The 25,991-nt window shown below is 41.4% G+C and overlaps 1 protein-coding gene across 1 annotated transcript in view; it reads left to right on the top strand.

Moving 5' to 3' along the window:
* LOC146798869 (nesprin-2-like) overlaps window positions 1-25,991 on the top strand; it is a 194,839-nt gene that overhangs the window by 69,727 nt on the left and 99,121 nt on the right. Inside the window, exons 7-9 of the mRNA XM_085626205.1 lie at window positions 509-691; window positions 18,302-18,439; window positions 22,884-23,078. Coding sequence (XP_085482331.1) covers window positions 509-691; window positions 18,302-18,439; window positions 22,884-23,078 — 516 coding nt within the window. The remainder of the gene's footprint in view (window positions 1-508; window positions 692-18,301; window positions 18,440-22,883; window positions 23,079-25,991) is intronic.

The raw sequence follows: 25,991 nt of genomic DNA on the forward strand, positions 1-25,991 counted from the left end.
TTTCCAGGGTGGTATTACCAGGAGAGAAAAAGGTGCACAGAGATCTTGAGTTGAAGATTAAATACCTTATTAATCCATTTCTATGGATGGAGCAACCCATCCTCCGAACTCTAAATGAGGCCCTATGTCTTTTAAACCAGTTGAAATGTATACAGTTTTTACAGCCTACAGTTTCCCTCATAGTTAAAATCTGGTGATGCCTTCTGTGTTTTCTCATTGCTCTTTTTTTAGCTGTTTTCCAATGTTATGCTCTTATCAAACAGCAAACTCAGTTTTGGCATATTTGCGGTTGACTACTTACTACACAACATACACTGTTTTGCTCCCTTTTGAATATTGTTTTCCAGTATACAGTAAAACAAAAGAAACATTTGATGTTATTTTGGTCATGTATTATGTAGCACTGATGGCCCTTTTAGTATTCAGTGGTAGAGATAGGGGCCTTATGGTAGAGAGAGGCATAACTGGATGGCTGCAATGAAAGCAAATGCATTAATCTATTTTCCAGGCTTTTCAACGACAAATACATGAGCGGCTGACACAACTGGAGTTAATCAATAAGCAGTATAGGCGTCTTGCTAGAGAAAATCGCACAGACTCCGCTAGCAAGTTGAAGCAAAAGGTCCACGAAGGTAACCAACGTTGGGATAATCTACAAAAACGAGTAGCTACCATTCTGCGGAGACTACGGGTAAATTATTCAGCATCATTTTATATAACAACTATTGAACATTTGTTTCTTGTGGTATACTTTTAAGTGTGTTGAGGATGAATGCCTGTACCACATTCCTTCAAGAGATTAAAGGTAAGTTTTAAGTAAATTTTTAGAAGGCACATAGGAATTGTAGTATTTCCTAGATATTAAACAAGGGCTCATTTAGTCAGAAACCCTGGGGATATTTGTCTCAGACAACTAATAAAAGCGCCCTATTTATTCAGTGTTAGAAATAAAAATCCAATTTATTATGATGTACTAATTGATCTAACTTCCAAGATATTAGTGTCCTATGGGGGAGTGAAGGGTGAATGCTTCAGCTAATAGTAAGGGTTTACCAGTAGAGTTGTGACTCAGTCTTAACCAAAATGTATACTCTGGCTTCTCATTATTGCCATACTCATTCTGCAAATGTACATCAGTGTAAGAAGAGGAAGGTTGTATTCATATCCACTGATAGGACTTCTAGCACTATCCCTGCTTGTTAGAGTCGTTGATAGTTGCGTGCCGCCACATACTGCCAAACCGTGTCTGCTGTTAGCCCTGATGAATTAATGGCTTCTTTACCTAATACAGCCCTGACGTGTTACAGGATAAGATACTTTAAATATATGAGTGACAGTTCGCTGTACATAGACTTCTGTCAATGAACATGCATTATTTTAACCAAGGAGTGGACCATAATATAAATTGGAATTGGTTAATATTCACAACTTAATGACTTCTTACTGTTTTCCCTTACTACTCAGTGAAGCAGGGCTTGAATGTATAGCTCACTGAGTGGCCAGCATGTAAACAGAATAGTCATCTGATATTCCCAAAGTAATTTTAACATTTTTGTCAATTTATTCTGATTGTGGAGAAGAGTAAATATCTTTTTTGAATTGTCCTCAGCTAGCTTAAGGTAAGAGAGAAGACAATGAGAATTTGAACTATCACAAAGAGTATGAAGGAGTCATTGTACGTAGTATCAGTGGGAACCATTGTCAAACTGCCAGACTAATTTGACATTTTCTGGAGAAAAAAAAACTAAGTTTAGAGTTAATTTATAACTTTCCGAATAATTAGCACAACCCAAATAAGCCAGAATAAAAGCATATTTTGAAGACTCCAGACCCTATGTGGTCTCCCCGCCAATGGTCCCCAAATTTATCCTTCAAAAGAAAGAGCGAGGACCTTAAAAATCTTATGCCAAAAGTGTAAAGTGGTCTAGAACAGCCAATGTTACTGCTTTTGCAAATGGCCTCGATGTAGATAAGTGCATATTAGCATAATTTACTCACTGGATCCATTATCTAGTATTATCTTTTGAGCAGAATGCCTCCACTATTCATTTGTTAGTTCAAATTACTGTAACGGTTCTGTTCAAGTGGAACTTTCATTCACAAGGATGTTGTGGTATATATCCCTGTATAGCTGTACCTGTTAAGTATCAAGATGTCTTTATCCCTCTGAGGTCATGGTGAAGACTGGGCATCGTTTTGCAATGGTGCCTTCTTGAAGAGGCAATGAGACAAAGTGGGAAGGTTATAAAGGCGTTATTTGGAGTACTGGTTTAGGAGCTTTCACTGTTATTGAAAGATGCTTGTACTGATGTGATCCGATTGCCCCTCCCCTGTTTCTTTCGTTCCAGCTTTTACCAACACAGTCTGGGGACCTCTTCCACTCAATCTTACCAATATTTTGTTGCACAACTGCCGCACTCACCTAATGAATTAGTCGCAATATTAACCTGAGGATCACGATGACTGACTGATAAACACCAGTTAGTGCAAGAATTTAGAATACAATTTTGCTTATAATTTCCTAGTATTGCTCTTATCTGTTGCTCCTCCCCCACTCTCTTTGCTCCTTCTACAGCCAACACAACCTGGGGAACACTACCATACGTTCATACCTATGATTTATTGAGTGGTACTTCATTCACCCCACTAGATGTCACACTACTTGTTCGAGAATTATGTTGACTGATCAATAAACATCAGTTATTATAAGACTCCCCAGAATGTCATCTTTTAATTTAATCTAATGCAAACTTGGATGGTTCTGTCTGATCTGATAATAAATTGGTATACCCCATCTATGACTACATTGTATGCTGATGCATGAGCTGCTTTATTCCCCCTTCCTCTGTGTTCTTACCCCCCCTAGATTTTGTTGATGTCCTTACCACTGAGGAATATTTGCGCCTACTTCTACACTGTTCCTGCAATGTTTATGCTCACTGTTTAGTCTCCTAGCCTTACCTTTATCCGTTCATGTCAACAGCTACTTAACCGGGACATTGTCTCTTGAATTGTGGTATAGGACATTCAGGCTATACTGACTAGTCCTGAATCAACCACAATAAGTAATGTCCCCTGTCTTCTCAGCAGTAGCGTATGCTCCCATAGGACATTCCAAAGTTAGAGGTCCCTCTACTCCTGCCCCCATCACATACCTCCTTTAGATGCTCCTTCCTACTCTCCTCATTTTTCTGCTGCTCCCACTATCAAGCATGGACCCCGGAAAGTTGAACTCCCTGCTATCCCCTAAAGGAAATTACTTGTTCTTAATAAAATACATTCCCAACCTAACTAGAAAAGCCATGGAAATTCACAAACATACAATTCTCAACCTCAAAAAAGAAACTCTTATCACTGACCCCTACTTTTACCACAACAAGGGCACCTTACTTAATGACCTAATCTTCTGTAGGAAAACCCTCTCTTCCTCACTCAACACCATTATCACCAAGAAAATCACTCATGAACATAAGACCACTATTATACCCTCCTCTTTTTGCAATGGTAATGCCACCATTTCCATCAACACCAATGGCACCGTACTCATTCGAGCTTCAGATCACAATCTGGAACTCTTCAGCAATCTCTTCTATTTTCTCAAGAATAAACTAGACACATCCACTCCCCCACCTACCTCCTTACTACTCCCCTCTGACTCCTCCCCTTATGATAACCCCCCTTCTCCTACCTACGATTCCCCCCTTTCCCACCTCCCTCTACGGATGGTAACCCACCTATCCATTGACACTACTGATATCCAACTCTACTCCTCCCCCAACAACAACATGAACTCTCCCCTGCATTTACATCAATCCAACATCACCACCCCCATTCCTTTAGAAATCCTCACACACACGCTTCCATCAACAGGATCAACAAATCCACCACCTCCTCTCAACGTACCACTACTAAGGTTCCGATGGTGAACCTTACCAGTGCCAGCTCTACCAACCACTTGGCTATTACTCTCCACTCCAGTGTTTCCCACAACTGGGTACCTCTCAGAAACCTCTTCAATGACTCAAAGCTCAGGACTATAAAATATGAACTGTATTTGGTCCGTTCTGACATTCTAAAAGTAGTTCATATCACCACCAACCTTGAAAACAAATGGTCCTCACACTTAACTCACCTCCTGACAAACAACTCCTTGTTCCCCAACTCCTACTCTGACCATCTCCCTGCCTACACAGGTATCTGACACCCTTGCTGGCGATCCGCAACCAACCATAACCACTCCTCCAGACCCAATAGGTTAGTCAGACGGCTATCAAACAATGACATACTCACCCTCCTAAACTGCTCCAGCCCTGCTCCTACCAATCACACTTTACCCACTGCAAAAATTGATTATCAATCACCCCGTCAGGACATCTGACCCCAGCATTAAGTTTATTAATAAATTGAACCTCACACAGGTTCCCATATCACATGCCTCCACAACTACCTCTAATACAATCCTGAAATGTGCACTACTAAACTACTACTCAGCGGTGAAACACATGGCTGACATAGCCGATCTTATAATTAACCAGGACCGAGATATCCTCATGCTCACTGAAACCTGGTTGAATGATTCCTGTGCTCCTATTCTGGAAACTCTTGTTCCCCCTGTTTATGACATCGTTAAACTACACCGTTCAGGACACTCGTGGGGGGGGGGGGGGGCCCTAGTCGGTCTATACAGATCCTCACTTTCTAGGAAACCATCTCAAACTACATCTCTGCCCTCTTGCGATTACCTCAGGATCAACACCACCAACAACTCAAGGTGCTCCCTCCACACATTTTATCACCCACCCAAAGGAAACCACACATTCATCGAACAGGTCAGTGAGATTCAAATCCTTACTCCAGGCCCTCAGCCTTATTCAAGTTTGGCCTATAATAAAGGAGACACCCTAGACCTAAACATTGCAAAAGAGAACACCTTACAAATTGATTCTTTTCTCCGTTGCGATTGAACTGACCACCACTGCATGACATTCACCCTGTAAAAAATTCAACCACCTTTAAGGGCCACCCAATAAAAGCCAAAAACTGGTTCTAAGACACCACTAACATTAACTCACACACTATATCAGTTCTTAGTAACAACATCCTCCCGCCCCCTTCATGAACCAAACCCAGGACCTCACTGATCACTACTTCAACTCCATTGCCCACAAACAATTAAAATGTATCCTGTCAATAAAAATACAACCCCTGTTTCAACTGTAACTTTAACAAAGAACGACGCCACCTCGGACTTGCAGAAAGAGCATGGAGACATACCCCTCCCTGGCCAACTTCAAACTCCTACGCTAAAGACGCAGCAACTACAATAGACACATTAGGACTTTAAAAGCAGTTTTCTTCCAAAATCAACTTGACACTGCAGCTAATCAACCTAAAAAACTGTTTTAAATTATTAAAAACCTATCTGCCTGCAAAAGCGACCCCACTTCTACTGACAACAAAACAATACCTAATTGCGAAATCTTAGCCTATTTTTTTGCGGAGAAAACCATGCTTATCAATAACGATATCCAGAACGCAATTAAACTTCTCCCACATGAACCCCCTTTACACCCCTCCACACTTGATCATGAAGCATGCACAAAAATTCCCCCACCTCACCCAAAAATAACGCCGCCTGGTCCAGGTTCAAAACCCTCGATGAAAATGGCATCATATATCTACTGACCGTAAAATACTCCAACCACTTCAATGATCTCTTCCCCTCCAAAATCCTAAATTAGTCCATTCACCTCTTACTCCCACTATGGACTATGATAGTTAGTGCCTCACTCACCCAAGTCTCCTTACCTGACTGCCTCAAAAGTGGCCAGGTTACCCATTCTACAAAAAAAATACCTCTGACCAATTCGACCTCATTAATTGCCGCCCTATCTCCAACATCCCTACTTTTTCCAGAAATAGAAAAATGTGTGCACCTACAGCTTCACAATTACGCTGAGCGATTCCAACTTCTCGACCATTGTCAATCTGGCTTCCATTGGGGTCAGAGCACAGAGACTGCCATGGTCCACATTGTCGACGATGCCCTACGCTCACTCCACCAGAATAAATCTTGCCTCCTTTTCCCACTGGACCTGTCAGCAGCTTTTGACACCATCAACCACGCTACCCTTCTAAACCTTCTAGAACACAAGATGGGACACTTCGGCACCGATCTGAAATGGTTCTCCTCTTTTCTAAACAACAGAGTCGAACGCATCCTAATCAATCACTCTCTCTCCGTTCAGCCTCCACTGTCGCTAGACATACCCCAAGGCTGTATTCTCTCCCCAACATTGTTTAACCTTTATATGAAGCCCCTAACTGGCCCCAAACTCTCCTATATCTCCTGCCACATCTATGCTGATGACACCCAATTTACATGAAAATCACTATTGCAGATCCACGGGCAATGGCGCAGGGCTGCATTGCATTGACCCAATTGCTGCCCAGATGTGTACCCTTATGGCAGATCTTGCTCCGGGTTCTTTCAAAATAGTTGCAGGAGATTTCAACTGTAGATTTGAGCCGTTGGCTCTCTCCCAAGATGTCCCCTTAGGCGAAAATCACGAATTCTGAGGTGTTCAGCCCTTCTTCCCCCTTCCCCCAGATAGAGGTGGTCCCCTGTTGTGCTGCACTTAAATGCATTCATACTTAGTCATGGCCTCTGGGCGTGCAATCGGAGTACCAAGTCTGACAGGGAGGGGTCTCACACGTATCACCGACCCCAGTGCACCAACCTTATCGATTATATCCTCTTGGACATTGCACTATAGTATTTATTGGTAGATATGATTGTAGTCCCCAGACAGGATAGTGACCACAATGCTTTGGGGCTTACACTGAGATCGTTGGGCAACACCCCTTTGAGTACAGATCAACCCCTTGACAGAAGGCTGGCTTCATCAAATAACTTGTTCAGACTAAAGTGGAACTCTTCGCTAGGCTCTGAAGGAGCCTTGGTTGAGGTGTTTGAGGCTGTGTCCATTGGTTTGACTGTAGTAATAGACAAAATTATGCCCCTTGGTGCTCCAAACACTTTGGCGAGGTTGAGTGGTATTCTCAACACTGTTTGCCACCTTACAAAATCTATTCTTGAGAGATTCTAAGTCCGTTCCCAGGTGGAAGAAAGAAGCTCCCTGGTTTTCCAAAGCGTGTCGAGTGGCCAGACATGCCCTCTCCTGATCCATTAAATCTGGCTCAAGAGATGCCGTTCTGGATGCTATATCGCACTATAAAGCTACAATTTGTATCGCCAGGAGAACCTGGAAATGTTCGAAGTGGACCTCAGTGCTGAGTGCCATCAAAAATAAGGATTACTGTTATTTTTTGCGGATTGTTGCCAATGGCGACTAGCATTCAAGCTCCATTAGACAATATAATCTCTGCCACTGCCTGGGCTGAGCACTTCTCTCAGCTATGTTCGGGCATTGATGACCAGGACCCGACCCAAGTAGTGCTTACCAGTCAGGCTCCCTGGGCATTATGCAATAAATCTCTTAGTGCCCTCCCGGCTGAATATCTTATTGAGCCAGCGCTACCTGGGCCCACCAGATTTCTAACTCTGAGATCTCCACAGCATTAGATTGGATTACACCAAACAAAGCCTCTGGCTTGGATACGGTGCTGGTGAAATTTGTTTGAGTCCTATAGAGATGTATGATGCCCTTATCTTTCCTTGTTCTTCAGTGCTATATTGAATGGTGCTCCCACCCCTCCCATCTGGGCAGAGACTAAACATTGTCCCAATCTTCTAAAAGTGTTCCAGATCCCTACCATCCAACTATAGACCATTCAGCCTTATTTGACAGCTTGCAAAAGCTGTTCGGTCGGATCGTTTTGAATAGGCTGAACGAGTGGATGTCTGGTTTAAATGTTCTAAACCCACTGCAGGCAGGGTTTAGAGACGGTGTTGAAATGATTGACCAGGTCTTCTGCCTGCAATTGGAAATTTGTAAAACTGGGGGATTGCATACTTTATGTAATCTTTGTTGACCTCAGGTCCACTTTTAACTTGTCCCCAGAAACACCCTGTGGGTGGTTCTGGCAGAGTTGGGAGCCCCCGACTATCTTCTAAAAAGTACTGTCAAATTGCATTCCAACAATTTTGCCCAAGTTAGATGTGGGCACAGGGCGAATTGACAGACCCCATTCCGGTAAATGTGGGATTGAGACAGAGGTGTGTGTTGGCCCAGACCCTCTTTCTCCTGTACATCATTGCCCTGGTATCCCAGCTTGAGAAATGTGAGGGTGATGCCCCAAGTCTTGCAGGGGTTTGGACTCCGGCCCTGCTGCTTGCAGACAATACCCTTTTGCTATCTAAATCCACAATGTGGCGCCAGAAGGTTCTGGATTGTTTGGGGTCTTTTTGCAGGCAGAGGAGGCTGGAGATCAACCCCAACAGGACAAAATGTATGGTCTTTAACCTGTGTCCAGTTTCTCACCCTAACCTAACCCTTAACGGTATACCACTGGAGAGGGTTCCTGTGTTTCATTATTCTGGGGTCACGCTCAATTAATGTTTTGATTGGTCCCCCCATGTCCAGATGTCCAGGCTCAAGCTAGAACAATACTGTAGAGGCCTTTTGAGGGCCGTCGCTCCTCTTTATTTCTCCCTGTGTCACCGGTCCTTGAAAATTATAAAACCAAGACTTTAGGGGCCACTTTATATGGTGGGGAGCTTTGGGGTTTTCACATTATTAGACCACTAGAACTGACAGAAAAACGTTTTTGGAGATGTCTAACTAATCTCCCTGTCAATACCCTGCTTGTCCCTCTGCTGCTGGATCATGGTTTGAGATGGGATAATGATATAGCTGGGTTAAGACCACTCCTATATTGGCGGAAATTCTAGATAGTCCCCAAGCTTACGCCCTTTCATGATGCCTCAGAAGATGTTGTGGAGCAGCCTAATGCTTGTTAGATTGCCTGGCCCGGGCCCCTGAAAGCTTGTTTGGGCTATATTGGGTATGAGAATCTATGGTCCTCTCCCGCTGATATCACCTGTGTCCAAGTCTGAACTAAAAGGTGCTTACTGGCGCTACATTGACAGTTTACACCTGCACACTTCTAGGGTTGGTTCCCTCACTGCATCTTTTCTGGAGTTCAAAGTGAACTGCCATTTTGGGGAGTTTTTTAGCGAGATCGAACCTCCCCACGCAAAGACTTTATAGCATAAATTTCGTATGGGAACCCTGGCCATTGGTTCTTTTACAGCCACATGGCAATGCTACCCTAATGACCAGGACCAGTTCTGTCCACAGGTAGAATCACCTGAGCACTTCTGTTCTTTTGTCCCTTCTATCAAGGTTTCAGAAGGAGGTAGATTTTACCAGTCTGTCTCAATGTGGGGTTTCGAAATTTTAGGGTTGCTTTAGACTAATACAAAGTGATGGTAGGCAGGTTATAGTCTTTGCAGTTTCCCGGTTTCTGCTGTGTACGCGGAGGCTTAGACAGAAACTATTGTCCAGATGGGGGACTAGTACTATCAAACCTCCTCTTTTTTTAATTTTGTATCTGTAAATTAGATTGTTTGTGACATTTTAATCTAAGAGTCTTAGAGTTTACTTGCTGGGAATTTTTATGAAACGATAACTGTTGCACAGTTGTATTGATTGTTTTAAAATATTTTTCTGTATTGTATTTGAAACATCCTCTTTAATGGCCGGTGAGCCAAAATAAAGATGTGGCTGACTGACATGAAAATCTCCTTGACTAAAACACAATATTGGCTGTCCCGTAACCACCTCAAACTCAATGGCCTTGAAACTGAATTCTTACTAATTGCACCACCTGCCAACACTGTCAAAGACTGGCTCACTTTTCTCACTGCCTTGAATTGCACCCCACACATCATCGACTCTGCCAAATCCCTAGGTATCACCTTGGACAAAGATCTCTCCATGCAAAAACACATCAGCGCCATCACTAGAGGAGCTAACTATCAATTGCATATTCTTAGGAAACGAAACCCTTTCCTCCCAGGAGCAGACCTTTCAACTGCGGTACATGTACTTGTGCTATCTAAATTAGACTATGGTAGCACTACCCTGAAAAACTCACTTGCATCACTAAAGGCCACATTGAATGCAGCAGCTAGGCTCTCCGCTGGTTACAAAAAAAGGGTTCATATCACCCGACCATAAATCACTGACATGGCTACCCCACGAGGCCAGGATCCATCTCAAAATTGCCTGTATGACCGACAAAGGGTTGTACCATAATACCCCCTCCCATTTGACTGAGAAACTGACCCTATCGTGTGAAAACAGATCTTCCAGAAGCACTAGCTGCTTCCTTCTTAAGCAACCAAACTTCAAGAGAAATGAAACCTACAACAGATCCTTCTCCGGAATTGTCCCAAAAATCTGGAGCTCTCTTCTTACCGAGATCAAATGCAACCCATCCACATCCACCTTCTTGAAAGAAGTAAAAATTCTACTAGCCAACAAATTCCTCTCACACTGAACTCTTCTTCTCCCCTCGATCGATTACCCTCGCTTATCTGTTCGAAGCCTCTTGTCACGCTGGAATATTCTTAGGCCTGGGCTTATGCTACTCTATGTGCTCCTATCTTTCTTTTACCATTGGTGTGTGTATATTTATCTCTATATATTGTATTTTCATTTTTATTTGGTGTCTCTTTATTTCCGCTTGTCCTATCCCATATTTTTGTACACTATCTGTAAAGTTCTCTGTCACCAGTAAATAAAATTGGCAAGAATGGTGGTTAGGTAGCTGTGTTAAGTAGAGTAGGAATTGGATTGCAATTATGCTCTATCATCCAGAGCATTTTCTTGAATGTGAATGAGTTGAACGTTAGTGCTAAGTGAGATCTTAAAGGTGCAGGGGGAAATAAGCTGAGGCTGGTGTAAGAGTATGTGTTTTCCAATTTTACGTCCCATTGGAAATTCTGCTTACAGCTACAGCAAAACAACTGTATGGATTTATGCAAAATTGGCATGAAAGTAGAACTTTACACAGAAACCTTTTTTCGTGGTTGGTATAAATCTGTTCAGTAGTTTGTGAGATATTAGCATTGGGGACAAGATGTTGGGTGAGCTTGAACAATGCTTTTGTATATCTTGGCCATTGAGTTCTCAAAAGAGTCCTCAAGGACCCAGATAAAAAAGATAAAAAAATTAAGTGATTCAGCAATGAGTTGTTTCCCCTATCATCCACTTAAGGTCTGCAAACACAATTCTGGGTCTGTGAACCCTAAAGCTCTGATTGACCGCCTGCAGCACAGAAATTCTGTTGTGGATGCCATTACACGATGAAGGGCTTATTTGTATTCTACAAAAAAATGAAAAAGACAAATCTTTGAAACTTTTTTTTTTAACTGTGGTGGTGTGTAAGTACCCCAGAACGACTACGTTTTTGTGGACATGAAAGATTTATTTATGTACCAACTTCAAGGACAGTTACAAAATCAGAATAGACACAAATTAAAAAAATATTTAAAAACAAATCCATGGGCCAAGCTAAGTGATCATGGGTTGATTGGACCTGGAAACTGGCTTTTTGGGGACAATAACCTGGTTCCAGGGTCCCAAAAGCAAAACAAAATATATAAAAACATATATACTAAAAAAACATTATATAAAAAGAAATCGCCAATAGCAGTAGTCGCAGGAGATGGGTATGGGGTTATGCTACTGCCAGGTACTGCTACTAGCTCCTTCTTTGCAGGGCCCTAGTTGCAGCAGGGGGTTGATCACCATGGGCTTTGGGCAGAGGGCCTGGCCTGTGGCCAAACTACACGCACATATCAAGATGACTATGAGTTGCAGCAGTTTCCTTGAGTCATGCATTGGGCGCAAGGCTTTGTGGCAGGTTACGGTCAGTGTCCAGTTGCATGGTGTCTATCCTCATGCTGGCTACAGCAGCCACTGATTGACTGGGGAGATAACACGACTGGCATGACTGAAGGCCAGGAACCGTGACCAACTTGTGCTGCACTAGGCTGAAAGCCATGTGCATTGGAATTAGCAACTGCCAGGCCCTGCACCCAAGCCCATCTGCAAAGGCTATTGGCCTTTCATAACAGGGTTTGCCGCCTGATAACGGATGTTATACATCATAAAAAATCCTCAGAATCTCTCGCAGAAAAAACTCACCTAAAGGTTAGTTATGGTTCAAAAAAATAAAATAAAAAACACTGATATTCACTGTTTTTTAATTGAATGCACAATGCATACCACATTGACAGCCCACCATATTTTGCACTTGGTGGACAGTGGGGGTGAACTGAGCATGATAGGAGTGCCAATTGTGGTAGGCATGATGCTTTTCTTACCATAAACTCAAATTCCAGTGGTTTTAACATTTGTTTCTTTTATTTAACCATATAATTTACATCTAGAGTAATTAGAAAGAAGCATATGTATACTGCAAGCACTTCACCCATATAAATTAACCCACCGTGAGGATGAATCAGAACATACCCAGGATATACACGTCAGTCACTCTTGAGATGTAGAAAGCAGAATCCTGCCCTGCCTTTTCCCACACTTCTTCATTAGGGAGAATGGGGCTGGGACAGGAGCTGTCATGAACCGCACAGATATGTAAGAATACATACTCACATATGTCATCTTAATCACTCTTTCCCTTCCCGATAAACCATATCTGATGTACTATGTAGATGGATTCGAGCTGAAACGCCTGTAATCTCCTCTCTGTGGCTAAACAGAAGGGCCTGGTTCGCACAACTTACAATGCTGAGGTCTGACTTGTTACGACAAACTGGAACAAGATTCACAGAGCTAGCATCATATGTTTTCATGCAAAAAAGTCTCTTACTAATGTGTACAATTCACAAAATATGCACATTATTCTATATTCAAAGGTGACAATTTAGGCTGAAAGAATATCGTATTGGCCAGGAAAATACAGTTCAAATAAGACTAAATACCGAGAGTCATAACTTTGTGGGTATTCACAAACACTTGCCGTGCTGTTAACATTCAAGAATATTAATGTGGCAGCTAAAAGTACCTGTTACTTGGTGTGTAGAAGGTATTGAAAAGCAGGGTTGGACTGGGACTGAAAATATCCCGGGCACCAAAATAAAAGTAGCCATTGTTATTAAATGAAATAGCTAGAAAAGTGGCGCATGTTTGCAAATTTGGGCAGTTTTGAACTTGTAAAGACATTCTGTATTGCAACGTATCGAAGACTGCTTTGATTTGAGCTTGATGCAGGAACTGTTATTGTAAATGAACAGCAAAAACTGGCACAGCAAACCATAAAAAGGCACAGAACCAGCTAACAAAATGGCCCACGCACAGACTTGTTAGACCATCCCATCAGGCACTACCTGACTGGCCTTTAGGCCAGTCCGACCCTGTTCAAAAGTGCATAGAACATTTTATGTTAAAAAAGACAAAATAAATATTTGTAAACTCTGTCTAAATTCTTACCCTTATGCATGCACATTTTTCAGAACATGCTAACTTTACATGCTTAAGCTTAGAGTAAATAGAAAAAAATATGATGTATTTGAGGAAAGTTATGAATAGCATTAATTTTCAATGTGTACTCCTAACAGTTTAATAAGTTACAGCTTCATAAACCTCAATATTGCTAGCATATGTGTACAGGAATGTGTTTAGAAAAAAAGGGCCTTAGTTAAAGTTAGATGGACGAGATAATCCGCTGTATTACAAGTGCCATAGGGCAATATGCACTTGTATTATGGTGAATGGGACAACCACCACAGAGTATTCCTTAAGCCAAACTCTAAATTAGGCCCTTCATCTTTTTGTGAATCCCCTTACTTATCTAAGATCGTGCCAAGTAGGCCTATTTTAAGGGCATAGTTCAAGTGGATGCTTTAATTTCTCATGCCTTCCAGGTTGATAATATTGCTTGAGGTATTTAAAAAGTGTACATCACCACATTTTATTGTATTGATTAGCTCATGTATGAGTGATTGTAATTAGGAAGTTATACCCTGGTGCATTCTGTGGGCATGTCACTTTCTTGTGGTCCAATATGAATTTGCATACGGTCCAACTAAAATATCATTTTTAATATTTGTAATGTTCTATCAGGTTGTTTTGTAACAGCACAACTAGCAAAGGGGTAAACGGTCCTTATTTAAAGGTGTTCATCAAACACATGTATAAAACTAAGGTTATATTTCAGCTTGTTTATTTCAGGACCCATTGAGGTGGTATGGCAAAACAGCACAACTAGCAACCAAGAGAGCTCTTAAATACATCAGTTCCATTCATAGCAGGATAGAATAGTTCACATTTGTTGGGAGAGTGAGTTCCAGAAGGATTGGATGAGAAGCTTCTAGATGAAAGATCCCCCACAGAAAAGGGGAAAGGTCCTTTTTTAAAGGGGTTCATCAAACACATGTATAAAAGAAGGTTTTATTTAGGCTTGTTTATTTCAGGATCCACTGAGGTGGTCTGGCATAAAAATAAACCCATGTTTAACAGACATGTTGTTCAGCAGCTACAATAGTACATATCACCATTCCTTTTCATCTTTGGCAATGCCCTTCATAGTTCAATGATGCACTGTTTTGTCTTAATGCAGCTTGGGCTCTGTATAGTTTGGGAGAAAGAAGTTTGTGTAGCACATTGGATACTTATGTCCCTAAATTCAGTACCGAGCTCACCCCTGATATCCATTCTTTTTATGTCACCTCAGCTCTCTGTGCTGTAGCTAAGAACATTGGGAATAGTTGTGACTCAACATTGAATTTTCTTGTTTATGGAGCCATATTAGGTGTTAGTTGATTGGATTTGTAAGCAATGACCATTTTTGATTGTTTAGTTTTGGAGAATTGTTTAGGTTGTTTTATTAGATCATAATTCTTTCATTGACTATTGTTGGGCTAGGGATGTCCCCTGCATGTTGTACTACCATGCTGCGCCCCTCAGTTCCCAAATAGCAAGTATCTGCTATCCTGCTTTTTAGGTCTCGCCTGACCCAGCGCATGCGCTGGTCTGGCGAGACTTATTGAGAGGGCTCCAAAAAGTGCTACCAGGCCTACAGTGCGCGGGCGCGCGCGCCGCTTTTACCGCGATTACTTTCACTTTCGCGGCCGCTTTGATGTTTGATCGCGATCCCGATCACTTTCACGGCCGCTTGGCATAGTCAATAGGTCTCGCTTTTGGGACCTTATAAGTATTTAGTTATGCAACTGTTGCATGTCTAAACACTTATAAGGTCCCAAAGGCGAGACCTATTGGCTATGCCAATGCTTGTTGAATTTTTGGCCCCAGCCTCTCACTAATGTAGTGTCTGCAAAGACCAAGGATTGACCCTTGATATGAGTCTGGTATTGGACCCTACTTGGACATTGACGGGATGCACCAAGCATGCTCTCCTAATGACCGGAGATTAATGTCCCTGACACAGGTTCAAGCATGTAGCACAGTGATGCAATGATCCTAGTGTGACCAGACCTTTTAATTCTTGTCACAGGAGTTGTGGCTTTCTGGCCCGCTCGTATAATGTTCCACTGTCAGAGATGCGCACGGATCCCTGCATTGATATCCCAAGCAGATGCATGCATGTATGAGTGTGGTTTCATATTACACACAGTTTAGTCTGAGTGATCCACGATGAAGTGGATTCCATTTTGTAAGCCCCTGACTTGCTCGTATGCATGAGAGGGAGGCGAGGTTACTTTCTTAGAAGGTGGAAATGTATTGTTGTCATTCTTGAGACTTGGTGGGGGAGACCTTGCCACTGAAGTGGTGAATTTGGAGATAATTTTCCCTTATAAATCCAGTGAGGTTCATTTCATCTGTAACAGAAAGATCTTGATTAGTCTCTCTGAATACTACCATTTCATGGATAGTAGGGGTGAAGGTTAGGACTGCAGTTCTTGTTGTCAGAGTATAAAAGGTATTCTTTAGAAAGGGGTCAGCCCTTTGTCTCTCTTCTGATCAGTGTCCGGTGTGGCAGTGATAGCCAAGTGCAGAATGCTCATATTTTTGGAGCCTCTGTTTTGGGAGCTGCAGCCCGGAGATTATCCTACTGCACGGAACATCACTCGAGATAAAAACTGAGTCCAGAAGATCCGACTCAAACCGGGTTTGGAAGTGCACACAAAGAATACACATTCCCTGTCTGCTGTACTTGTATAAAAGTGGGATCTGTTGGCCCACAGGTTTTACAACTTCCAAGTTGTCCTATATCATCCACAGAGGACTACTGAGTAACCAAATCTAGTGTCTTTCTGTCGGCCAGCTTTCCAGATGTGAGGGGACATTAAGTGGAGCGTGTAATCTGAAGGAAGAGCTGTTCCTTCTCTTCGCGTGTCGGGGGACCCTGCCTGAAACAAGAAGGAAGGAGCGAGCCAACCCTGCAGGTGGAGCAAACTACTTGTGTGGGCCAGAGCACTTGACCCCTGTATTGTGGCTCTGTCAGACAGAGACTCGTGGAATCATTACTGGCTTGCTCCAGGCTCAGTGCTGGTCACCATCGGCATAGCAGAAGATTCATGTCACTGCTGAAGTGTGCCTGAACGAATAGTGCTGACAACCTTCCTGTTGTAGCCGTGGCAGTGGCCCCAAAGGTTTCAAAGCAGTATACACTGCTAAATCACAACACTCACCAAATGTAGCTTAATTGACTTTATTGTTGGAGCTGTGAGAATTTACCCAAGTGTGTCCGAGAGGTCTGCGCCACTAAAGAATAAGCCCATGTTACTTGCCCAAAGTGTGCCAGAACACGCTTGTATTGTGGCAACCCCCATGCCACTTGCCCAAATATGTGCCTGTATGGACTACACAACAGGAATTGAGCTGCTGCCTTGAGGTACTTGTCACTGTGTTCCTGAGTGACTAGGCAGCTGCTGAGGTACTGACTGGAAGTACACCCAACCAGATCCAACTGCTGCTGCACTAAATCACCTTGATGGAACTCAGCTGCTGATCTCAGACCTGTGACCAAAAGTGGACTGCACCGCTGCCTCGACCAGGGAGGGCCGAGCTGCTTAATCAACAACTCACCCAGTCCAGGGGGAAGAATGACCTACCTGAACCTGCGTGCCTATATTCTGCTGAATACCTGGAAGTGGGCTGCCAAATGAAGACAGCTGGACACTGCTGTGTGACCCTTTTTGCTCATAGGAAGTGGAACAGCTGCAAGATGCACCTGCGGCCATTGCGTCTTCCTTACAGAGATGACCTGGCCTGAGTGTTGGGTGACCAGAGTAAAGCCTACCACAGACCCGAATTGTGAGTGAGGCAAACATTGAGAGACTGAGTCTTTAATAATGATTAAACAGACCAAAGTGGGGATCAGTGCACCTGTGCTGACATCTGCACCGGAATACCTTGGACTAAGGGAGGTAGGAGAGGCAAAGGGGGGCATTGTCACACAGGAGATAGTCCTGCACCAGAGATTGAGCACCTCATATGTTTGTTTGGTGTGTACTTTTAAGTTTTAATGTGGATTAAAGCACATCTCTTTCTACAAAGATAAGCACGGGGCTAGACATTCACACTATTACTCTGTAAGATATCTGCTGAGCACTGAGCCAGTTGCACCCCTACCAGTAACATCCCTGAGAAGCCTATGAGAGCTTACCATCACTACCACTGAGAGTTAAGTACCAAATTCCTGAAAGGGTTGTAGTTGACCCACTTTGCAGAGCCGTAGCAGAACAGACCAGGTGACATCAGAGTCCAAGAATCCCAGGCTCCTTGACTGTCACCCTTTTGCCCCTGTTTGGCCCGTGGACTTCTGACAAGTATGAAGCCCAATTTTATACAATAGAGTGTTTAATAAAAAACCCTATCCATTAGTTCTTGAGTTTTACTAATAGAAAACGGTAATAAATCACTATTTGTTGTAGCTCTTCATGAGCGCTACACAAACTACAAGTTATGGCTGCCTTTTAAGTATTTGTATGTCAAGTCTTTAATGTACAGCAAGAGTTATTTCTACAGTTCCTAACAATTAAATTATTGTCTGGAAATTGTGCTTGCAGTAGATTATGGTATTTCAAAGCACCTTTCTTCCACACATTCACCTACAAATATTGGTTTTATCCTGAGCACTTTTTTTTTGCCACGTATTTCCCTAGATGTTACACATGCTTCTACTTGTCAACTTAGATTTCACTATGGCGTACATGAATTAATGGAACATATTTAATGTAGAAAATTGACTTGATGCAAATTCCTGAAGATTCCTTTGTATGTGAGAGGAATCTGTGGCGGTGTGACTGTTGTTGCATGCCACTTGTTAGATTACTATATGCAGTAGATGGTGTTTGTGATACTATTCAGATGTAATGATTGTCCTCCTTGCTTTCGTGGTTTAGCACTTCACCAGTCAGAGGGAGGAGTTCGAGGGAACCAGGGACAGCATTCTTGTTTGGCTAACAGAAATGGACCTTCAGCTCACCAACGTTGAGCATTTCTCTCATTGTGATGTTGATGACAAGATGCGGCAATTAAATGTATGTATCTCTAGTGTCTGTTATGTTTGTATGGCTGGTAAAGATGAGCTACCTTTGGAACATTAGCTAGAATATATTGGGAGTGATACTATGTTTTAACTGTGTTTGGTGTAGACTAGAATTTAAAAAATCAATTTAGTATATTAGACGTATCATTATAATTTAATTGGTGGCGACACATGAACCTATAATAGATATTTTAAGAAAGCAAAAACATGTGAATTGTAAGGATTAGCATAAAATATATAACATTTGGAAACTGAACAAGTTGCTTATAGGCAAAACTAATTTTTCCCATGACTCGTTCTTTTTGTTTGCATCACCTTCAGGATTAAATCTCACAATGGGAGGACCAAAAACCCTTTTCTAAAGAATCTTACAACAAAGACAATACTGTACATGCCTCTGGAATTCCCAAAACACACGTTCATGCTATTTCCTAGCACTAGGTTTATGGTATTGGTTGTGCATGATAACGTAGAAGATATATTGAACCCTATTTGGAATGGACAAAGCAGGGATTGGAGGCGTAAGATGATTCACCAATATATTTACAAAGGCTTGGTCTTAGACTCCAAAGTCTTGCACCAGAGAGGCAGGCGTACTCACTCGTTGTACAGATTACATTTTTCTGATGAGCAAAAGGGAATGTATACAGGTGAGAGACTCCCCATACTTTCTGACAGAAGAGCGCAATCAGTTCCGGTAGAAAATATTATTTCTGAGAATAGCTTTATTTTTTATTGAGCTCATTGTCGGAAGATGGAATTATTTTCTCTGGGTTCAGTCAGAGGCCTCTATCCTACATGCTTTAGAGTGTCTGTCAGATGGAGGAGGGGGCTACATTTCCTATGTCCTCTCATAGTTAAAAACTGTGTAAATGCAGTATTGCTATATGTTTAGAAACTGTCCTCAAGACTCATGCTAAGCCTCATGGAAGGGTTCTAAAACATTTAAAGGAAGTGCCAGTGAATGCTTGCTCTGTTATAGAAATGCATGTTTTGATTTAGATTATTTTGGTGCAGTGAGCACAGAAAAACGTCCTGATTCAGAGCTACTTTAAGATGCGATAGAGTGCCCATATTGAGAGCTTCAATTGTAATTTAAAGGTATGCTAATATGTAGCATCAGATAGAACACTTTGACTTCTTGTCTCCCAGAATAATATCCCAAATGTACTTTATTCCCACCATTAGAGCTCGATGCTCTTATGTGGCTCAGACAAGTAAGCTTAATTTTAATTTGTTTAAAGGACAACTGCTGTCACCTCACAGTGGACCTGCTGTTGGAAAAAGTAAGGGGACGAGCATAAAATTAAAAACATTATTGCTTTCTCCAGAAAAGCCTTGGCTTGCAAGTGAAATACTATTCTTCAACATCCCATTCAGAGACATGGTTGCTTACTCAGCAACATTTACCTTCCAAATGGCTGTCTTAAATTAAGAATGTTTCCCCCCGAAGGAGTAATGGGCCAAGCTAGTCTTGCACAGATTAAGCTCAGTGAGTAACATGTCATTAATTCAAAATGAGAGGCATGGTTTCCCTAAAGTGAAAAAATGAGCACCCTTCAAGATTCACAAAGATAAGTACAGGGACTTTAGGGAAAACCTTTCTTCTCTAAGATACCTCAGTAGATGTTAACCAAGGAGGGGCAGCTGTATGTTTCTTGGTAAGCTTGTTAGTGATAGTCTGCCTCAGAGTTATCTCTGCTGACATGGGAGATCCTGCCAAATCCGCTCTAGGAAAATGAACATGATTAAAGAATGCGTGGCCAACCTAGACATATCCAGACCTGGCAGGAATCAATGGTTTACAGCTGGGAAGCAAGCCTAGTCCTGCCTGTGCTTAATTCCTGTTGTAAATGGTAAGGTAGGCAGCAGGACACTTCATAGTAGTTACAGGTTAGGTTTATTAAGTTACAGCAGAGCAAGACACCTGGCCAGCTGACCAGACCATCAACTGACAAGAGTAGAACACTCTGGTACAAGTTAGAACACTCACAGGTATTCTGGGAGGCTAAGGAGGTAAGAACACTAAGGAGGGGCTAATGACCACTGTCAGCCATATTACATGAAGAATCAATATACAACAATTCCCATTAAAGTTCACATGAGGTATGGTTTGCTTGACAAAACTATCCTGTAGTGCTGCATTCATGTTAGGTGAATTATAACTGATGTCTTCTCCTTGATCTTGGGGTGAATTTTAAACTTGTGCTCCACAATGATTTGTCAGACAGTCATTTCAACAGGAAGTTGGTCTGGCAACAATTTTTATATGGCATATACAATGCCTAGAGTGAAAGGAACTTATACACCGTTTTTCAAGATGGCATTTGCGTTGTACTACCTCAAACTGAGGTTTCAAGGATGACAGCTTTTATTTTCTTATTGTGCTCACGGGGCTGATGCAAGGATTTTCACATATGTGTATCTCATATGGAGACCTGGAGAACTGTGAAGGGGTGTCCTTTCCAAATTTTCGGGACAGGTCTTTGTAGTCTTCATGCTACACTTTATAATTGATTAAAAAAAAAAAGTTAGAATGCCTTGTTCAGTATCTGTGAGATATCACTGTAAGGAAAAATACATGATGGAAAACATTCCACAAATAAACTTGAACTAGACCAGGATCTGTTGCAGAACTTCTTTGCTCATTGAATCAGTATTTAGACATTACTTTTCAGTCATCCTCATGACAGACCTCTATCTTTCTAAGCTCCAGACTGGACTACTCACTATATTTCATAGTTCAAATATGAACCATATTGATTCCTCCAACATGACATGTCTTGTGATGGAGAGGGTGTGTGGGAATTTCTAGTAACCATTTACCAAATTGTTCTGGACTCCTTGCTTCAGATCTTCTCTATGGCACGCGCTTTTCATGGCACTAAAGTTACTATCAGAATTCAAACTTGGCATCACCTATGAAATCTATAGCCCATTAAAAGTACACCAGTTGCTTTTAAATGAGCTATTGTGACACCAGAGGTCCAAAAAGTCTTGTATGAATGTATGGAAGCATTGGTATATCACTCCCCTCCTCTGATGGGTTAATACTGGCTGATCAGTGTATAACTGTGAATTACAGTAAAGCACTAGATTTGTCATGCTCTAGTTTGTGTTATGAGTCAAGCAACAATCGTTTGTCTTGTACTAGTTTTGCACATCCTTGAAGATTGCAAGGCTGCGAAAAGCAGTTCAGCTGTGATGCTTGTGGTCACTGTAGTACAGTGCAAAAGGATGAGGGCAGCCCATCAAGCAAAGGCATAGAAAATTTAAGTAGTTAAAATGTACCAGGAAAATAACTATCCAGTTACTTCTGGATCTGTGCCCGCCAAAGCAGTATATTTTGAACTCCACAAAGTCGAATGCATGGCAATATTCCTATTTTAATGAAGCACAAGCAAAATTGGACTGCTGCAGTGTTCGCCACCATATTATCCCAAAATAAATCATACATGCTGAGATGACAAAGTTGTAGCTGGACATCAATCATTACTTGGAAAGATTACAACTATTCTGAAAGGACTATGTAATGACATTGGGAGCCTGAGCTTTCCTCTGCCAATCTCTTGGCCATTATTTGTTACAAAAGAGTGTTGTATCCTTCTCCAGAGAAAGTATTTGCTCGCACTTCATATTAATTCATGACTGGACCCCTTCTGCTAAAGCCAGATTACTCTTAAAATGCTCTTGATTATGACACCTATGAGCAGGGTTTGTTAGGATCTCTCAGGTGCTCCATGCTTGCTATCTTGTGGGTCACCTAACCCCGACCCTGGCTAGACCTTTCTAGGCTGTTTTTGGCTCCTCCACCAATACTGGGCAAGTGAAAATTGACAGAAGATCTTCTTCTGATGCACTGGCCCTTCGTTTTTTTTTTCAGTAAGCAGAAGACACGTTAAGACACCGACCAGTTAGTTTGTCACAACGTTTTGGATTAATGAACATTGGATATGGAGCTACTAGGCAAATCCCTCTGCATTCTTTGGGGAAGTCCATGTGTTAATGAAGCCTGCGCCTTCAAAACCCTGCAAGAATAATAAACTAGCCTCGAGTAGGCAGTTGAAATGGACTAACCGACAATTATCTTAACAGCAAACATTCAGTGGCATGCATAGTATTGTCTTCACGTTATTTATTTGTTTCAAAAGAGGCCTGCAATCATCCAACTGTGAGGCACAATTCTGAAGTTGATGGAGATTGTTGTTATAGATAACTTCTATTTTACTTTGGTTTTGGGGAAAATAGTTGTTTTATGGTGATGTGTTTTCTGCTGTAGTTTCTAAACAAATTTGTAGTGTGTTGACATTTACTTGTAAGCTTTAAATTCATCTAGAAGCAGGTGAGGGTAGTACAAAGAGGGAAATTGGGTATGACTTGGGTTTTTTTAAAGCTAGGAAGATTTTTTGAAATATTTGTAATTTGTGTTTACATAGGGTTTCAAGCAAGAAATAACATTAAACACCAACAAGATTGATGAATTGATAGGTTTTGGAGAACAATTGATTCAGAAAAGTGAGCCTATGGATGCTGTATTAATTGAAGATGAGATAGAAGAACTTAACAGATACTGCCAAGAAGTGTTTGGACGTGTCTCTCGCTTCCACCAAAGGCTAACTAATAGAACACCAGTAAGATCTTTTTTTTCGTTTTGCACTCTGACGTGATTTAAGAGACATAATGCATGGCCCATTTTTTATCAGAAATATTTTCTTGATTATACACTAGCGCACACAAAACTTGATTGAAGGATTTAATTACCAGGGTGATTATTTTTGGTCTGCGCAGATCTTTCTCAAACAAATTATTACATTGGGTGCAATGTGTGTAATGTCTATATCTACTACTCATTTATACCTGTGCAGAGAAGGAGAAAGCAGACTTCATAATTTTAATTATACATGTCTCAAATCAACATGTTGCCCAAGTGGGCAATCTATCATATTAAGTTGTTACTGATCGTTCTATCCCATGTGGGGTGTTAATTACATCTCTATTTCAGACTTACGTATACTGCTGCAAACAATTATTAAAAACCGTTTAAACAGACTAGTTTTAACTATGTTAAATACTTTATTAAGATATTGGCCATGTGGCAACCTGTAATTCATGTTTGGCAAAGGAATACTTAAATCACATGTTGCAAATTTATGATAAGTCTACACAGTTTTTATGAGTCCATGAGGGGCAGAGTAAGCATACCCTGAGCCCCGGACATAGATGAGGGGGTGGCACCTAAGGGGACCCCCATAGTAAAAAAACTAAAACCTGTGAAGTAAGGTTTGTGGGCTTCTCTTGGCTTCTTTAAATCCTGAATGGCATAAGTCCTCCTCGTCCACATTTACAGGTTCTCAGACCTGGTACACAGTCTGCGACTGTGAAAGATTTAGACCCTGATTGGGGTCCCCATCTATCATATGCATTCTTTATCAGGACTGTGAATTGCAAATGATGGTCCATATGAAAGTCAAAAATGTTTGCAGTTGGTGCAAAGGCGGAGTCCAGGAGCCTGAAACAGGGAGGACTGCTACATGCACAAATTTGTTTGACATGGCCCAAAACGTTTGTTTTGGGTCTGTGTAATTTTGTTTGGATCCTCAGACCGTAAAAACATAAATGAAAAAGGGAAATCTTATTGTGGATATTGGAGTACCCATTCGCGAAAAACAATAGTTCTTGTTTTCAGAGAAAAAGATCCTGTCTGTGTGCATGTTTCACAATCTATGTGAGTGCTCTATGGCAGACTGTGCATATTTTGAGGGTGGAGGTCATCATGGCAGAGCAGAGACGCAACCATCAGAAGAGAGGTGGGCTTTAACCACCTGACGCAACAAAAATGGAGAGAGCTAGGTCTTCTCATGGTGCACCTAAATAGTAGAAAGATGAAATCCACTTGGGAGCCTAAAGACAAAAAAATGACTTGAAAGCTTCTTCATCCACCTGTCGAAAAATGTTAAATGCAAGAAAAGGTCACTTACAAACTATGCAACCTTCCTTTCAGCAGGGGACACAGAGGTCTATAATCACTTGGCACATCTGTCATGTGAAGGCAGACACAAATGAGTTTGCTCGAACAAAAAAGCCAGAGTGAGAAAACCAGGAACAGTGCTGAAACAGAGGTGCAGGAGGTCTATTTACAGAGACTGTTCGTATGCCAGTGTTAGCAGAAGAAGCATCAAGAAAATGACTTTTGGCCTCTGGATATTTGCTCTATACAGCATAGAGTGCAAAAAGAATATATGGTGTAGATATAAAAGCCCTAACGTCGGGAAGCAGAAAAGAGAACAACACTATGCAAAATTCCATACCTAGCTGTCCAGAATTTGTAAAGTTGCATAAACACAAAAATAAAACATAAGTTCTTTTGAGGACCAGCCAAATTATTACATAAAGAGCATATTTCTACTTAGTTATTTGCTGTGCCCTGCAGTCAGTAGGTAGGTGTGGTTAGGTCAGAGCTTCCTTTGCAAAAACATTTCCAGTTTTTGCTTAAGAACTTTGGCGTGGTTTAACAAATCTTCACACAATTTAAAAAAAGGTTATTCTTTTTAGGTTTGGCATTGCTGGGTTAATGAAGATCCATCTGGGGGCGGGGTGAGTAAAGCAGTTGGAGGTCAGAACAGCACCGGTTTCCATTTTAATTTCCATGGTCAACATTGCTCTCTGCTCTGGAAAAAAAGCTGAGCAGAATTGCATCAAACCTGGTGTGAATCGAGAACTTGACTTATTCTTTTTCTTGGTTTGATGTAAATACGTTGGGTTGTTTTTGCGAAATTAGTGTAATATACCTCACGGAACAGCCATGTACACTATAACATGCATACCAAATTCAATTCTTGTGACCTCAAAAAATTCACCAAAACTTGTAAAAACACAACATTGTAAATAAGAACTAATTATCAAACCAATAAATATTAGTATATTCAGAGTTGGTTCAATGATAGTGTTCATGCTAATGTTACATGTAATTTAACATTTCACATTACTGAAGCCCTATTTAATTTACATCAGTCCCATTAATGGTGAAGTCATGAGCACTGTATTTAGTTGGAGTTTACCATAACTGGTGATTTTCAGTGTTTTTCCAATTTTAGGGCCTGATTTAGATCTCAGTGAATTGGTTACTCCGTCACAACTGTGAAGGGATATCCTGTCTGCCGAAATATAAATCTCATTATATCCTATTTGATTTATAATCCGGCAGACGGGTTTTCCGTCACCGTTGTGACGGAGTAACCCCTTTGCTGAGATCTAGATCAGGCCCTTAATTTATAACCATAACTTTACATAAACTATGTTTTAAAGTGAATATGGAACCTAGAGTTAGGTCCATTTGAAATGGCTTATAATGGTCTCTTTTTGGAAAAATGATGCCAAAATGTGATAATTCCCATGTATTCGTAGCGCCATTGACCTGTTATATTATGTGTTGTAGTTTTTGTGAGTTAAGCTGTTATCTTGTTCATTTTAAACGTAACAGTTTTCTGAAGCACAGAGTCCGTTTTGAATAGTATTTGCACAGAACTCAGTGGCCTCTGGAGAAA

This window comes from Triturus cristatus, chromosome 9 (assembly GCF_964204655.1).
Source record: "Triturus cristatus chromosome 9, aTriCri1.1, whole genome shotgun sequence".
Lineage (NCBI taxonomy): Eukaryota > Metazoa > Chordata > Amphibia > Caudata > Salamandridae > Triturus > Triturus cristatus.